This window comes from Peromyscus maniculatus, chromosome 6, assembly GCF_049852395.1.
Source record: "Peromyscus maniculatus bairdii isolate BWxNUB_F1_BW_parent chromosome 6, HU_Pman_BW_mat_3.1, whole genome shotgun sequence".
Lineage (NCBI taxonomy): Eukaryota > Metazoa > Chordata > Mammalia > Rodentia > Cricetidae > Peromyscus > Peromyscus maniculatus.
The window spans coordinates 50,128,689-50,145,972 of NC_134857.1; the positions used below are offsets into that span (position 1 = coordinate 50,128,689).

The 17,284-nt window shown below is 40.7% G+C and overlaps 1 protein-coding gene across 6 annotated transcripts in view; it reads right to left on the minus strand.

Annotated features, from left to right (window-relative positions):
- Positions 1-17,284, minus strand: part of Ift80 (intraflagellar transport 80) — a 108,936-nt gene that overhangs the window by 3,614 nt on the left and 88,038 nt on the right. For all 6 annotated transcript variants that reach the window (XM_076574225.1, XM_076574226.1, XM_042279140.2 and 3 more), the window contains 6 exons: positions 16,522-16,657; positions 15,996-16,143; positions 14,278-14,449; positions 13,007-13,096; positions 12,555-12,727; positions 2,988-3,111 (listed from right to left, as the gene is read on the minus strand). In XM_076574225.1, the coding sequence (XP_076430340.1) occupies positions 2,988-3,111; positions 12,555-12,727; positions 13,007-13,096; positions 14,278-14,449; positions 15,996-16,143; positions 16,522-16,657 (843 nt within the window). The remainder of the gene's footprint in view (positions 1-2,987; positions 3,112-12,554; positions 12,728-13,006; positions 13,097-14,277; positions 14,450-15,995; positions 16,144-16,521; positions 16,658-17,284) is intronic.

A 17,284-nucleotide genomic window follows, 5' to 3' on the forward strand; every position in this document is an offset into this window, starting at 1 on the left:
TACTCTTGGTAAAGATCGGCTGTCTACTTGAACAGAGAATAAGATGGCAATCGGGCATGAATTCACGGGTCTCCATCCTCATAAACTTACCTATACTGGCCATCACCCCATCTGCTTTCCTTCTGCCTTGGGCTAAGCTTTTCACATGGGTCTCTGAGTCCACTTCTCTTGACTCCTCCAGGACACTGCCTTCGGTAATCACATACTCAAGTCCTTTTTGGCTTCCTGCCTCTCTTAATTCTGCCTCTGAGAGCTCCCACCTCGTTCTTCTCACTCAGGGTACTGTAATACGACTGTTCATCAGCTACCCTTCAGAAAGCTTTGTTTAATGTAGAGCTGGGGATCAGACCCAATATCTCACATAGGCTAGGCAAGGGCTCCATCACTGAACTACATCCTTGGGCCTAGAGACTTCACCGAAACCACTCTCCGCTGTTTTCAGTTCTTATCCTATACGCCTTCTCGTTCAACAAATATTTAACACTTGTTTATGTTAAGCCTTGTCCTAAGTACAGGGTTCAATAATGAATGAAAACATTTTAAAAAACCTATCTTCAGAGATAATAAAGACAGATCATGGTGAAAGAGACAGAAAATAAACGAAGTTTTTAAATGTGCATGTCACCATGGTAAGGTTTTGAAAGCAGAGAAGGAGACAGTGAGTGCCAGGTGCAAAGCGGGAAACACGGCCATCTGATCATGTGATGAATTTCTAGATGGTTTTCAAAAGTAGTGGTGATCAGAGAAGTTGGTGGCCCCGAAAACTGACACTAAGGATGGAGGGATGAGTTAGTAACAGAGGAAGGGAGGAAAAGGGCCTTGAGATAGGAGCATTCTTGGGACCTGGTTCACGGCCACCACTGCCATCTCTGTCACAATGCACCCCATCTCTCTTCTAGTTTCTGCTCCTTCCAAATGGCCCTCCCACAGCCCCTCAGATACTGTCAGAAAGTGCGATTTTCCCTCTGCTCTCCTAAAGTCACAGTGGTACAGATTCCAGCAGCAAAGGGCGGAGAAACAGGCCAGGTTATCAGTGTATGCAGTGACATGGCTCAGGGGACGTCAGCGAACGGTGACACAAAGCAGTGGCTTAAAACTCTGCCTAACCCCAAGGGAGGCCTTACCCTCTCTGAGGAGTGGATGGGGGTGGGATGGGGGAGGTGGGGAGGAGCGGGAGAAGGGGAACCGGGATTGGTATATAAAATGAAAAAAAAAAACTTTAAAAACAAAAAGAACACTCTGGCTAATATGACATCTCCACAAGTAACAAGAGACTGTCAAGAAATGACAAGATGAAGAATAGCGGTTTTTAGAGTCCAGAGACAGGAAGCCAAGGAACAGCAACAATGTGGGAGCAGACCAATGGGGTGAGGATGGAGTCCTCCTTCTGGTGCCATCTCTAACCCGACCACACATCGTCTCCAGGAGCCTGGGGAGGTGGTTCAGCAGTCAACACGGCTTTCTGCACTGGCAAGGACTGGAGGGCAGCTCCCAACACCCACAGCACGTGATTGCTGTCACCCACAACTATAGCTCCAGGGGTCCCAACGCCCCTTCTGGGCTCCACAAGCACTTGCACACACACACACACACACACACACACACACACACACACACACACACACGATGATGATAATAATAGCAAATCTTTTTTAAAAAAAGAATTGTCTTCAGTAAAGCAGAATTTCTATCCTGTGTTCTGGTGTAACAGGCAGAGAACAGAACTCTACCTCTACTGGCGACTTCTCATGCTGTTAATGATGTATCTATGAAGCTCTTAGTTCTGAAATAGTAGATATGGCTATAATTTTGGCAAAATAGATAAATATGGATGATAGATTATGATAGATCCAAATGATACCAGGCAGTCAGCAAGTAGATGTCAGCCACATAAGCTATTTTCCTAGGGTTAATTTTTGTATCACTATTCAGAAATTTTTAAGTAACATTTTCTTCTTTTAAAAATACTGTTTTGTGATTTTGTTGTTGTTGTTGTTAACTTTCACATGGCATCCATGAGGAAGAAAAGCGGAAGACTAGAACACCAGAGGGAATCAAAGTACCCTGTTGCCTTGTTTGAGGAAAGAAACACTGAGGAAGCCCTGATCCTCTGGCTGAGCTATCACTTACACCTGAGGTATTATGCTTTAGCAACTGCGAAATATTACATAGACCAAGAAAAAGAAAATAAGGATGCTAAGCTTTTGCTACTTAAAATGTAATTTGAGCTGGAGATGGCTCAGTGGCACCGGATACCCTCACAGAAGATGTAAGTTTGGTTCCTGGCACCCATGTGGGGCCACTCACAACTACCTGTAAGGCCGGCTCCAGGGGATCTGACGCCCTCTGCAGCCACTGCACTCATGAGCACAAACTCACACACAGATACACACAGACACAGAATTTAAAATAAAAATATTTTACAAATAAACTAAAACTTCACTGAAGGAAGGGCTGGATTTTGTGTGTATGTTTTCTCAAATGAGGAAAACAAATTTAAGAGTTAGCTTTCTTCCTAGACATCTGCATTATTTATCTAAAATTTCAAATAACATACAACCTCAACACAAATTATCATAAAAACTGCTATCATTAAAAAAAAAAAAAAAGAAAAGAAAACAGCTAAAGCATCTAGAAAAAAACCAAAACCACCAGAACTGATGACTCATGCTTGTAATCCCAGCCTTCAGGAAGTTGAGGCAGGAGAGGTCCTCCAAGTTAGATGTTATCTTGAGCTAGATAGTAAGTTCCAATCTAGCTTAGACTACAGAGTAAGACCCTGTTAACAAGCAAACAAACAAGCAACAACAACCAAGATCCTAGAAAAAAGAAGACTACAACCATATAGTCACAAAGTAAAATGACAACATCACAAGAGAAAAAACAATGCTTTTATAAATTAGAGTATGAGTCATGCAACTTTCATCATGAGATGAATGTTTTCTATAAAGCATACATACTGTTATAAAACACTGTGCAATACTTACACCTTCTGCATATTGCAAATATCGTTTATTAGTTTCCTGTTTACCAAATGTCTCCAAAAATTTTTGACGATAAGCAAGAACTGTATCAACATGGGTTTTGTATTTTACAGCCAACTCCAGTGCCCTGTAATGAGAAATTACACAGATTATCATCGGTATCACTGTGTCTAAACCACAGAGTGTTGGGATTACAGGGAGGACCAATGGCTGCTGTGCTTACCCTACAGTCTGGAAAGCCCTTTTTGTTCCGCCCTCACTGTATTTTTTCAAAGCCCAGATGAGACTCGACCCCTCCTTGCTGCCCAGCTACTCTTGTACAAATGCAACACATAAGTGCGGTGTCGTTTTTGCCTCCTATTGTGCTAGCACTGCTTACACGAGTGTAAGCATGAGTGTAATACACGAGGTGTGTATCACAGACTCTATGGTGGCCTACACGTGTTCTGAAGGGAGAGCTAGTCTTCACTTCCTCTGGTGAGTACTGCAGAGGACATGGAGGAAAACACTCAGTGAAACTGGTAAACCATCAAAAGAAAATACTTGACATTTTGTGAACCTATAATAAACTTATGGAATTAAAAAGTGACATTACTATGTCAAATTTAAAATCTTATACAGTAAAACATTAATATTAAACCAGTATGACAAGTGCTATTACTATTCGTGTCTTGGAAAATAGCATACCAGGGTGGCAAGGTGTCTTAGCAGGTAGAGGTACTTGCCACCAAGCCTGATGACCTGGGTTTAATTCATAGGACCAACACGATAGAAAGAACCAACTCCCCAAGTTGTCTTCTGACTTCCACCCATGCACATGTGCACAAATTAACCAATAAATCAATTAATTAATTAAATTTTAAAAAATTAAAGAAAATGTTAGGAAGCCATTGAAATTTTATAATTCAATAAATGTGTCTATAAAACTATGCTATGTTAAGGTAAGCTTTCATTTAATATAGGAAAATTACTAAAATCAGTAGTATCACACCAAAGAGAAATGTTTACCCTGGGGAAAACCTGCAAGGAAGTGAACACATTATCTCAGCCCAGGCTTCCATGTAAGTGTGACGAGGGCCTGTGCAGGACTCATAGGACCTGAGTCAAGAAAAGCCAAGTGGAGCATGTGTCTCTCCACTGTCTATGTCATCTATTTCAAGGCATGGGTAACAGTCACAAAAGTAGCCAAAAGTGCATCAATTATCAAGTTCTCATGCATTCTATTAGGCCACGACATGATCAGAACAACTATGATTTATCTGATGCAGCTATTATAGATCTGTTATTTTAGATAAAACTAAACATTAATATTTTATAACTTGCGACTCTTCAGTATTAGCCAAACTAAATAATATCTTTTGAAAGACTTTTTGGAGCCAGAAAGACAGCTCAGCAGGGAAAGGTCCTGGCCATGCAAATCTGGCAGCCTGTGTTCCATCCCTGGCACCAACATAAAGGTGAAGAGAGAGAACCAATTCCACAAACTGGTCCTATGACCTCCATGTTTACACTGTGGCATGTGAACTCCCCCCACATAACACTCTTTCTTTCTTTCTTTCTTTCTTTCTTTCTTTCTTTCTTTCTTTCTTTCTTTCTTTCTTTCTTTTTTTCTTTCTCTCTCTCTCTCTCTCTCTCTCTCTCTCTCTCTCTCTCTCTCTTACACATAATACACACACAGAGACACACACTAAACTTAGAAATTTAAAGTATTTTGAATAACAGTGTGTATTGACAATTAATAGGCAATTGAACGAGCTATCAAAAACAATATAAAAAAATGTGAATGTAACTCAGTAATACCACAGATGGGAATGCCAAAATAAAGAAACATGATTTCTTAAAAGCCAGATCAAAATATCAACATATGTTATATATTACTGTGGTGGTTTAATGAGAATGGCACCCCATAGGCTCATAGATTTGAATGCTTGGTCACCAGGGACCGGCACTATTGAAAGGATTAGGAGGTGGGGCCTTGTTGAAGTAGGTAAAGTCCTGTTGGAGGAGCTGTGTCACTGGGGGTGGGATTTGAGGTTTCAAGAGCCCCAGCCAAGCCAGTGGCTCTCTCTTCCTACTGCCTGTGGCTCTGGGTGTAGAACTCTCAGCTACTTCTCCTGTACCATGTCTGCCTGTACGGTGCCACCATGTTCCCTGCGATGATGAAATGGACTAAACCCCTGAAGCTACAAGCAAGACCTAATTAAATGCTTTCTTTTATAGGAGTTGCTGTGGTCATGGTGTCTCTTGACAGCAACAGAGCACTGACTGTCATAGACTCCCAGAGTTCTCTGATTTTGTGCAACTTTAAGTCTTTTACAGAAAAATGAGCCACGCAGATGGGGACTGGAGTGAAAAATAAAAGGCAACAATGAAGTAACAGAGACTCTGACGAGCAGAGGTAGTACAGATGCCTTATTCCTTCCAGCCCTCCATCTGCCCAAGCCTCTGATCCTGCTGGGCTGTGTGTCAGTGGAGACTCTGGTGACTCACACTACTGGCCCCTTACAGTAAGTGACGGGCTGGGACATCTGCCTGCAAAAGAGAAAGCAGGCATGCATAGGCAGCCATTCTGTACCGGGGCTTTTCAAAAATTCTAAGGAAGTCATTTGGTATGCAAACATCAATACATTTAGTTATGCAGAAAAGACAATGTAATGTCTAATCCTGTATTCAGAGGGTAGGTCCCAAGTATTATCTACATTACTGTCATTATTATAATAATAAAACATGCATTAATTATTTGAAGAGTAATGGCTGAAAGTATTTTACATATGTGCTATTTTAAGTAGTCTCTAAATGCATACACACTGGGTAAAAATGTTTCTCCACCACATTTAGGAGGGAACTTACTTCAAATTATATAAGGGTTTTGGGAACAGTGAGTCTCTAGTTTTAAAATGGTTTGGCAACCAAACAAATGTGACATTAGATTCTAGGGCTGGAATAAGTCCATGTATTTTAAAAAGGAAGAAGTTATATAAAAAGATATGATAACTTCTAAATATGATCTTTTGCATAACTTGAACAAATCAAAAGCACTTTATATAACTGGTAGATGATTAGGAATTATTTTATTAACACTTATACAAAGGATCAATGTGGTTACATGGAGCTTTCATTTCTTCCTCTCCTAACTTCAGTTTCTCAGAGAACATTAACTCAATGTCCAAAGTAGACACAAACAGCTAAGCTGCCTACCCACAAGTCTTTAGGCTCTGCATTCTACTAGGGTGCAGGCAGTCTCCAAATTCTAATATGAAATACAGATGCACAACCAGTAAGAGCATGTTTCTCAAGCAGAGTACACATGAATGAATTAAAACCTATCCCCTTCTAGATGATCTCAACAGAGGTAGAGTTCAGGGACCTCAGAAGTAATCTACTATATTATCCAACACTTCCTTCTATCCTTCAAGAATTAAGAGATCTAGCAGTGACCATCAATGCTTGCTGATATCATAAAACCACAAATGACCCAGTCATTATAGAAATACACATACCACCAGCTACAGTGTTTAGTCTCTCTCTACCCATCTCCCACTACCCTTAAACCTATAAGGCTCTAGATTTGTGACTAATTTGTTGCTAATTCAGGAGACAGTCACCAAAAAGATGTAATCAACAATGTCAAGATGATAGGAAATTCTAAAGGTCCAGTATCTTCAATGGGAAAATTATAAGCAAACACAAAATGAAATAGAACCTGTCTAAGAATGTAGCAACTAATCGCAGCATATGGGTCTTTTTGGGTCTCCATTCAAACCATAAAACACTTGTAAATAACAGAGACATAAGAACACTCTATATAATTTCTGATCATTTTTAAGTGTGATCATGGTATATGGCTACTAAAATCTTTTATAGATACACTTAATATAGATAAAATGTGACAATTGTAGTCTGTCTTAAAATAAATGGTAAGAGAAGGGAGGATATAAAGACTGTACAAAAGCTGATCAGTGCTGAAGCTGACTGTTATCACACTATTTTTTGTGCTTTTGCATAACAAGGTTTTTTCAATTTCTTCTGTTTGGTTCCTCCTGACATATTTTGCTAAATACTCTTTTTCTCCTTGCATATACTAGGCAAGCATTCTATAAATCAAGAGCAACTTCAAAGCACAGTCTTGTGTGTGTGTGTGTGTGTGTGTGTGTGTGTGTGTGTGTGTGTGTTTGTGTGTGTAAGTCAGAAGGTGACACTGGGTGTCGTCATCACTTGGTCTCCACCTTACTTTTTAAAAATGTTTTTCATAACTAATTAAACTTGTTCTTTGACATTTTCAAACATGTATAAAATTCACTCTTTGTTATTCTCACCTTCCACTCTCTCATCTCCCTCCCACCAGTCCCCCTCCTACAAACCTCTCTCTCTCTCTCTCTCTCTCTCTCTCTCTCTCTCTCTCTCTCTCTCTCTCTCTCTCTCTCTCTCTCTCACACACACACACACACACACACACACACACACACACATTCATATCTTTTTGTTGTGTTTGGTGACCCACTAAGTTTAACCAGGGTCCTCTGTGTTACCTTGGTGAAAATTATTCAGTGACTCCCCAGACCCCAGAATCTTTCAGTAGCCTATATTAGAACAAGAAGAGGAATGGCCACAGAACCCCTTCCCAGCCATAACTGACTGCTGACAGGGCCAGTTTTGAGCAGGTAACCAGAGCTGCAGTGAGATCAGGATTGCAGTGTCTGTCATGCCCAGAAGAGAGCAGTTTGAAGCAGTTCTCCCTGTCTTCCGGCCCTATATTCTTCCTGCTCCCTCTTCTGAGATTTCCCCAAGCCTTGGAGGGGACATTATAAATGTCGTGTTAGGTCTGAGCACTCATCTGTCACTCTACCTTACTTTTTTAAGATAGGGATCTAACTGCACATGGAGCTTGCCAATTCAGCTCAACTGGCTGGCCAGCAAACCCCAGGGATCCTTCCTCTCCACCTCCCCAGGGATCCTTCCTCTCCACCTCCCCAGGGATCCTTCCTCTCCACCTCCCCAGGGATCCTTCCTCTCCACCTCCCCAGGGATCCTTCCTCTCCACCTCCCCAGGGATCCTTCCTCTCCACCTCCCCAGCACCATGATTACAGTCATGTTGCTGTACCCAGGTTTTTATGTGGGTGCTTGGAATCCAAACACAGGTCCTTACACGCTTGAGTGGCCAGCACTTTTCCAAGTAAATTGTCTTCCTAACCCCACTGAATCCTCTTCCTAAGCAACCCTAAAATATGGGCATTCCGGAAGACTGCACTGCCCTCTACTCTTTGTAGACGTTCATCAGTAACCCATGGCCTCATACTCTCTATTGACTGACAGCTCCTTAAAGAATTTACTCAAAGTCTTGGAGCACCCTGGAACTTGACAACTGTAAATCCTACTCCTTTATAAAGCTTCATGACCTTGACAAAGGCAATGCACCACCATCTATAGTGGGATTTGATGCCCTCTTCTGGAATAAATGCATACAGGCAGATAGAGCACTCATATACACAAAATAAATAAATGAATCTTTAAAAAAAAGATTTTGTACAGATTAACCACTACCTCATACTCCCCACAAAACAAATAATCCACCATGAAGTAGAGTTCAGGCCTCCACAATGCTCCACAAAAGAATGGGCTTTTCTGCTGCTAAAAGTACATGACTAAATATATGTCCTAATTGCTTTTCCTTTTAGACACAACCCCTATGCATTTTTTAAACCATCATTTGATAGGGCACCTCAACTACAGAGAGCGTTGTTTGTGAGGATGGTCGCCTGCCCCGTCCTAAGAAAAATCAGAAATCTATGTGAAGTAAAAATGAGATCTTTCTGAAAAGCTCACTGAGCTTTAGTTAGCTGTCAGCCTGACACAAGCTACAATCACCCTGGAGGAGTTTTAATTACAGAGCTGTCTGCATTAGGTTGGCTGTGGGCATGTCTGTCAGGTATCTTCTTAATTGTTAATTGAGGTGGGAAGACTGACTCTGACACCGCTCTATGGCTGGGCCTGAACTGTGGAAGTGAAGAAAGCTGCCTGAGCACGGACAGCAGCAGCGAGCAAGGCTGCCTAGTCTCGCTTTGCTCTGACTGTGGATGTAATAACAGAGCTGAAAATTCTCTCTTCACTCCCCAAATGATGAACTGTAACTTGGAAATGTGGCCAAATAACCCCTTTCTCTAAACACACACACACACACACACACACACACACACACACACACACACACACACACACACCACTTTACCCTTAAGCTGCTGTGAGCTTGAGGCAAGACTAGGCTATATAGCAAGACCATCTCAACTGCTCCCCTACCAAATGTATTTTGTTGCTTTTAGTCAAGGGAAATGTGAAGAAGAAATAGCTACAGAATCTGTAGTCTGAGAGAGTTATGAATCTCACTAGTGAAGGATATGTGGGTTATTATTGGATCTACAATGGTGTCCTGCTTGTAAGATATTCTAAGAACAATGGTGTATAATGTTCTATTAGTTACTTAATATAGTTCACTAATATTACTCATATCCTATCTCTAATTACCTTACAATTGAAATGTTCTGGAAGAATGAACATCTTTCCTGATCTTCTATACACTATACAACAGTAACAAACTCACGTAAATAAAGCCCAAAGATAGAGCAGCTGAGTTATACAGATGGTATTGCATGAGAGTATAAACAGATTAAGGCATATTACTCACAAAATTAACAAAATATATTTTGTTGCTTCTATTAAGGGAAATGTGAAGATAAAATAGCTATAGAATTTGTAGTCTGAGAGTTATGAATCTTTTTTAAATTTTATAATTAATTTAACTTTACATATCAGCCACGGATTCCTCTGTCCTCCCTCCTCCCACCCCACCCCCACCTTCTCCCCAATCCACCTCCCATCCCCACCTCCTCCAAGGCAAGGTCTCCCCTGGGGAGTCACCTCAGCCTGGTAGATTCAGTTGAGGCAGGTCCAGTCCCCTCCTCCCTTTACCCAGGCTGAGCAAAGTGTCCCTGCATAGGCCCTAGGTTCCAAAAAGCTCATGCACTAAGGACAGGTCCCGGCTCCACCGCCTGGGAGCCTCCCAAACAGTTCAAGCTAATCGACTGTCTCACTTATCCAGAGGGCCTGGTCCAGTTCCACGGGGGCTCCTCAGCTATTGGTTCATAGTTCATGTGCTTCCACTAGTTTGGCTATTTGTCCCTGTGTTTTTTCCAATTATGGTCTCAATATCTCTTGCTCATATAATCCCTCCTCTCTCTCACCGATTGGACTCCTGGAGCTCCACCTGAGGCTTGGCCGTGGATCTCTGCATCTGCTTCCATCAGTCACTGGTTGAGAGTTCTATCATGTTAGGGTGTTCGGCCATCCTATCACCAGTAGGTCATTTCAGGCAGTCTCTCGACCATTTCCAGCAGTCTATTGTGGAGGTGTCTTTGTGGATTTCTGTGGACCTCTCTAGCACTCTGCTTCCTCCTATCCCCATGGGGTCTTCATTTATCATGGCATCATTTTCTTTGTTCTCCCTCTCTGTTCTTGATCCAGCTGGGATCTCCCGCTCCCCTAAGCTCTCTTTCCCTCAAACCTTGCCCTTCATTATCCCCCTCACGTCCAGTTTGCTCATAAAGATCTCATCCATTTCTCTGTCGTTGGGTGATCCCTATGTCTTTCTTAGGGTCCTCTTTACTAGGCAGCCTCCCTGGAGTTGTGAGTAGCAGTCTTGTCATCCTTTGTTTTACATCCAGTGTCCTCCTATGAGTGAGTACATACCATGTTTGTCTTTCTGAGTCTGGGTTACCTCACTCAGGATGATTTGAGTTATGAATCTCACTAGTGAAGGATATGTGGGTTATTATTGGATCTACAGTGGTGTCCTGCTTGTAAGATATTCTAAGAATAATGGTGGCACAAAGCTTGTTGGAATCACTAACCAAGAACTGGTGTGACTTAAGGGCCACTCCCAAAATGGAACCTGTACTCAACACTGCTTGGGTGACCAAGAACCGGAGGTTAAACAGCCCAGGTACCTAGGGTAAAACCAAATAGTTCTGGTCTAAAACAAGAACAGGAAAAAGCCATAGTAATAACATGGCTCCTAATGACATCCTGCTGTACTCATAGAGCAGTGCCTTGATCAGCCATCCCCAGAGAGGCTTAGGAACAAGCCTACAGCAGATGGGAACATATACAGAGACCACAGCCAGACATTAAACAGGAAGTGAGAGACCTTGGAACGCTAGGTCCTAAACAGGATGTCTCTCTCCATCAAATCCCTCCACAGAGCTCAGGGAACCCCATGGAAGAGGAAGCAAAAAGAGAATAAGAGCCAGAGGGGATGGAGGACACCAAGAAAACAAGACCCTCTAAATCAACACGAGCAAAGCTCACATGAGCTCACTGAGACTGAAGCAGCATGCACAGGACCTGGGATCATGGCTTCCAATTTAGTGTTTTATGGGATTCCCGATTGTGAGAATGAGTGGGTCTCTGTTTCTTGTGCCTTCTCGGGCTCTGTTTATTTTTATCCAATTCTAATACGTTAGCTTTTGTTTTATCTTATATTTTACTTTGTTATATCTTCATATTATCTCATAGAAGCTGCTCTATTCTAATGACAGACAGTAAGGGACTGGCTCCAGAGAGGAGGGGAGGTGGGTGGGAAGGAACTGGGAGGCAGAGAGGGAGGGAAAACTATAATTAGGATATATTATGAGAAAAGAATCTATTTTCAATAAAAGGGGGGAAAAGGAAGATATGTGGATTATTTTTGATTCCCAGAGAAAAACAAGTGCAGAAAAGACATTTTGGACATGGTAAGGTATGTTTCATAATCCAGTAATTTCTGGGTCACAGTCACACCGTTTTGTTCACTGTGAGACACACATGTAAGGGACTGATAGGAGGAAAGTGTCAGGAAGAACAGCTGACACTTTCTCAGCGGGGGTGAAGGCTGCTTCTGAGCACTCCTTACCACAAGCCTCTCTTCCTCCGTCCCTCTGAGCACTTGACCCCTCCAGCCCTGGCTCTCCCTCTCTCTGGTTTGTGGGATCACTGCAGTGTCTCTTGCATCTACCCGCAAGCACAGGGGAGGCGGCCTCACTCTACACATGCTCCAGTGATTGCATCTGTTCTCACGTCGACTGCTCCATTTGCTTCTGAGTTCTCAGTCTACAAGTCTCCTCCCGATCTCTGGAGTTCAAGTCTTCAACTGATCATTACTACCTAGCTCATAATAAGTCTTTCAAATTCAACTTGGCTATCATGAGATGCACTGTCTTCCCTACCAAATCCACCATTAGTACCATCTCTCCTGTACTAAAATTACACATTTGGGAGACATCTTAAGACTCTTTTCTTCTTCAGACCTCAACTTCTAATCAATTACAAGTTCAGACAAAACATTAATTTCCACAAATGATATTTTCCAGGCTTGAAAATGTTAGGATCCACCAGACAGAATACTCACAAATATAAAATGAACAAATTTTCTTGTAGCATTAGAAAACTATTAAATATACCAGAAACTACAATTATCTAAGTTGCAGACAGAAGGCATGAAGGTCAAAGGGGTCTTGGAACCGAGGAAGCGTTCTTATTACCTTTCCCAGTTATAGAGATTAATGTTGATCTGGATTGCTTGATAAATGAGGCCAGCCTGGAGAAGTAATGTCTCAGCCTCCTGTATGTTCCCACTAAACATTAGTATGTGGGCCATTTTTGACTCTTTAGATGGAAGATCTTTTATAGCATTGATGTATCGAACTTTATCAATCTAAAAAAGGGAGAGAAACATATCACAAGTCAGTAATAATACAAATATAATAAGTTATGTTAAGAAAAAACTCATGTGGCCAGGCAGCGATGGCACACGCCTTTAATCCCAGCACTCGGGAGGGAAAGCCAGGCAGATCTCTGTGAGTTCGAGGCCAGCCTAGTCTACAGAGCGAGATCCAGGACAGGCACCAAAACTGTACAGAGAAACCCTGTCTCGAAAAACCAAAAAGAAAAAAGAAGAAACTCATGTACACATACACAGATATGATTTCCTTACTTCACCAATTGCCGCGTAGGCTATCTCCGCAGTAATCATATCTCGATTAGCAACCGCCATAGCCGCCAGGCAAGCCCACATGCTTTGCTCCTAAAGTGAAATACAGAGGAGGTATCTTAAGTAGGCAGCCAAACTACCTGTAAGCAGTGGTTTGAATTCTAAGGGTGATACAACTAAGTAATTAATTTACCAACAAAATATTATGAAACATGACATTGAAAAAAACTAATAATAAAAAAGTTATATAGAAGCCAGGCATGGTAGCACACTTTTAATCTCAGCACTTGGGAGACAGAGGTAGGCAGGTGTCTGTGAGTTCAAGGCCAGTCTGGCCTACACAGCAAGTTCAAGGCAAGCTGGGGCTACATAGTAAGACCCTTTCTCAAAAAAAAAAAGAAAAAAAATTCACTGTAGGTTTCTATTTTAAAAACATTATCATCACAAAGAGAACTTCTTTTGAACATAATTTTTTATTTCTAGTTACTAAGGATTTCTTTTCTACTTTATAACTCAAGATGATGAGTTTCCACTTTTTTTAAAGAAGTGACAAGAAATATAACTTACAGGGAATAAGAGGAATAGTGAGGTTCTCACACAATGCCACCAATAAGCCGGTATAAAGAAAAACATCTAAATGCCATTTCAGAAATACGTATCTAAGGAATGTTACCTGGCAGTCAATAAGAAGGGCCGTGTTCAAGCATGTTTGGAAGACACTGGGTATAACCAAGTTAGGAAATGGTGATCTAAAACAAAGATTTGTTTGTTTTGTTCTTTTGGGTTTTTTTCAAGATAAGTTTTCTCTGTGTAACCCTGACTGCCCTGGAACTCACTCTGTAGACCAAGCTGGACTCGAACTCAGAGATCCACCTGCATCTACCTCAGGAGTGCTGGGATTAAAGGCACAGTACTTATAAAATAAACACTTTTAACCTTAGCTATAAAAAAGAATATTTGAGGCGGCTGAGAAGTATATAACCCAGCTTCCACTCAGATCTCATGAGTCAGAGCCCCACTGAGGGAGAACTTGGGAACCTGACTTCTGGAAAGAGCCACCGAATGGTTCCGTGTGCAGTGGAGAGCACCTACTCATCTAGAGACAGCTCCTCAGAGGACAGTGCAAAAATCTACTCCTCTGTACTCCACAAATTGTTCGAGGAGAGAACTAAAGATATGGTCCTGTTCACAGCGTTCCTAACCCTTAACTGTTATCATTACTCATCTTTCACAATGGAAACTGAAGCATAATGTATACACAACATGCACAGTACCTTAACAAAGCGGCAAAGCCTTACAGCATCTTCCCACTTTGAGCTGCTCACATACTCATGGAGGATGGCAGGGTACGGTGATATGCTGATGTGTACCAGGGAGCCATCAGCTTTCCTTATAGTCACCTGATTTCCAACAAAACTCACTATATGGGGGTTTTTACTATATTCACTGTTGAAAACAAACAAAGGAAAACTTACAGCTCTATTCTGCATAATTTTTATATGTATTAAATGTGGGAAATAACTCTAACGTACATAATCTTCAAAATTCACCCCCCATTTAACTCCAAAAAGAATACATATTCAAATAAATATTTCAATATTACATGTAGATGATAGATATACACTTGAAGCAAAATATACCAACAATTTAGAGTGGCAAAAGTTATTCCATATTCGATTACTCCCCTGTTTGGATCCCTGTGGTAAGTAAGGACTGTTCCCCTGTGGAGTTCGTTAGAGGTGGAGCCCGGTGAGGTCTGCTCAGGGAACAGGGCACCGCCTGGGAAGGCTCTCCCAGGACCAGTTCCTTCACTCATCCCCTTCCCTGCCTTCAGTGAGCAGTCTGGCTCCTCTACTGCCCCTGCCATACACACTCTACTGCCACAGGCCTACAGGCAATGGGGCCATTTGATCATGGACTAGAACCTCTGAAACACTGCCCAAATACCTGTTTTCTTTTCCTAAGCTGCCTGTCTTGAGTACTGTTATAGTAACAGAGCGTGAAACATATCTATTTCCTTGAATCTTAAATTATGAAAACAAATAATTTAGCTATTGGTTTTTCAAAATATTTAAAGGAAAAATAGGTAAAAAAAAAAAATTAAGGTTAATTCCAAAATTATTTCCTCCTAGTAAAAACAGATGAAGTTTCAGTAAGGAGACTGGCATCTTTTCATGACTTCAGCAATACTTTTTGTTGTTGTTTTTCTGAGACAGAGTCTTACTGTGTAGTCCTTCTGGGCCTGAACTCACTCTGTAGCTCAGGCTGGCCTAGAACTCACAGAGATCCTCTTGCCTCTGCCTCCTGAATACTAGGATCAAAGGTGTGTGCCACCATGTCTAGCTAATTTATAAATACTTTTTAAATAAACTTTTGTTTTGGTGCTTTTCTTGTTTTGTTACAGTTGTGAACTTAAACACTAAAAGTAAACTCAAAACAGATTTGAAAATCACAGTAAAGCTGAGACCTAAAAATATCTAACTTGCTGCTTTTTGAAGAGTAAGAAATTTTTCTCTTGAGAATTTAGGAATAATTTTCCTGACACATAAAAGTTTTATTTTTTTTAAAGCTTTTCAATAACTTTCATTTAACCTACCTTTAATATCACCCAAAAATTCAACTGAGGAGATGCATACACTCCTGGGACTCTTAGAGTCAATGAAAATCTGTATACTGAGTAGCTGTCATGAGGGTTTATATTGGTGAAAAATCTTCAGACTTTGGTGTAAAAATCACTAAATCACACTGAAAAAGCTCACCTGAGCTATCATTGAATAAGACCAAACTTGAAAACTATACTCATGTATAAAGGATGAGTAAGTAGTCCATATTTTATTTTCAATTTAAGTCTATCCCTTAAATCTCAACAAGCCAACTTTAGCTGAACAATTTACTTAGCTGAGTCTGATTAAACTTTAAAAATATACCCAGAAAAAAGCATGGCAATTAGAACTTTATTTATAACACAGAATCTTGTGTGACACAACATTACCTTGCATCTCTTTCATACAATGTTTTAGGCAAAATTTCTCTGTCCACATAAATGGTATTAGGGTAATACCACACTGTGAATCGAGTATCTTGAAGTCCACAGAGGATATTGCATGTATCACACCATGCCAACGTATGCACCATGGTTCCTTAATTTAAAAAGAATAGTCATGGTTCATTAGTGTCAACAGATATTATCTTTAAAATCAGCTGACAAACAAGATCCTAATTAATGTAATAGGTATATCTCTACTTTTTGCCTATAACAGTGAACAGATGCAAAAACTCAGGAAAATGAAAATACTGAAATGTTCTACCTAGAACAATTCTGTTTTTAATCAACAGGTGTTTCAATGCTGATTTAGTCACAAAACTAAAATTTGCTATTAAAATTGAGTTACTAAGCAGTGAAGAAATGCAGACTAAAATTCACATATTTATTCAAACATTAAGGTAGTTAGTACGTGATAGACAGTCTAAGAAAATTGACAATAATTAAAATTTTAAGTGTGTAGAAATTATTTTACCAAGTTTAATAATCTGTTCTTCTTTCCCAAATCGTTTCACTGAGGTGATGTAGAGGTCTCTATTTTTATCAATGAAAGCAATTTTTCTGTCATTGGTGAGTCCTTTTTGATCCAGAGCAATTTCTGAGATTTCATTCTAAAATTCCAAAAAGTATGTAAGTACTGCATTCATTTTAGTGCTTGACATATGATCATTTAAATTAATTACCAGTACATTTCTGCTCTTAAAGATCAATTAAACCAATTGTGGTGGCAACTGCCTATACTCTTGGCACTCTGGAGCCAGAGGCAGAGGGTGACAAACTCTAGGTCAGCCAAGGAGATAGTACGGGATCCTGTACTGAGCATAAAAACAAACAAACAAACAAACAAATACATCAATTACATGTCAATTATCTACTCAAAATAATAAAATGCCCCTATTAAATTATTTTATTTCTTTTTTAAGCCCAGGGAACATAGATTTAAGGAAAAGTGAGAAATAACTCCCAAGAATGGGACGGGGTCCTAGAAAGGAATACCCCTTATAGAGTAATTTTAGGTTGGTAATAACCACTAACTCAAGAGAAGCACTGAATGCAGTTACTTTGCTGGCAGCCCCAGGGAAGGGGGTTCCTTAAAATATTCTAAAGCAGTATCTACACTGATCCTCTAACCACTGCCCTGTCCTTAGCTGGCAGAGTGACAGAGTGGAGGGATAAGACAAGTCGCAGTATCACATCAGATCTACGTTAACTAAAAGGTTTCCTGTAAAATTTATTCT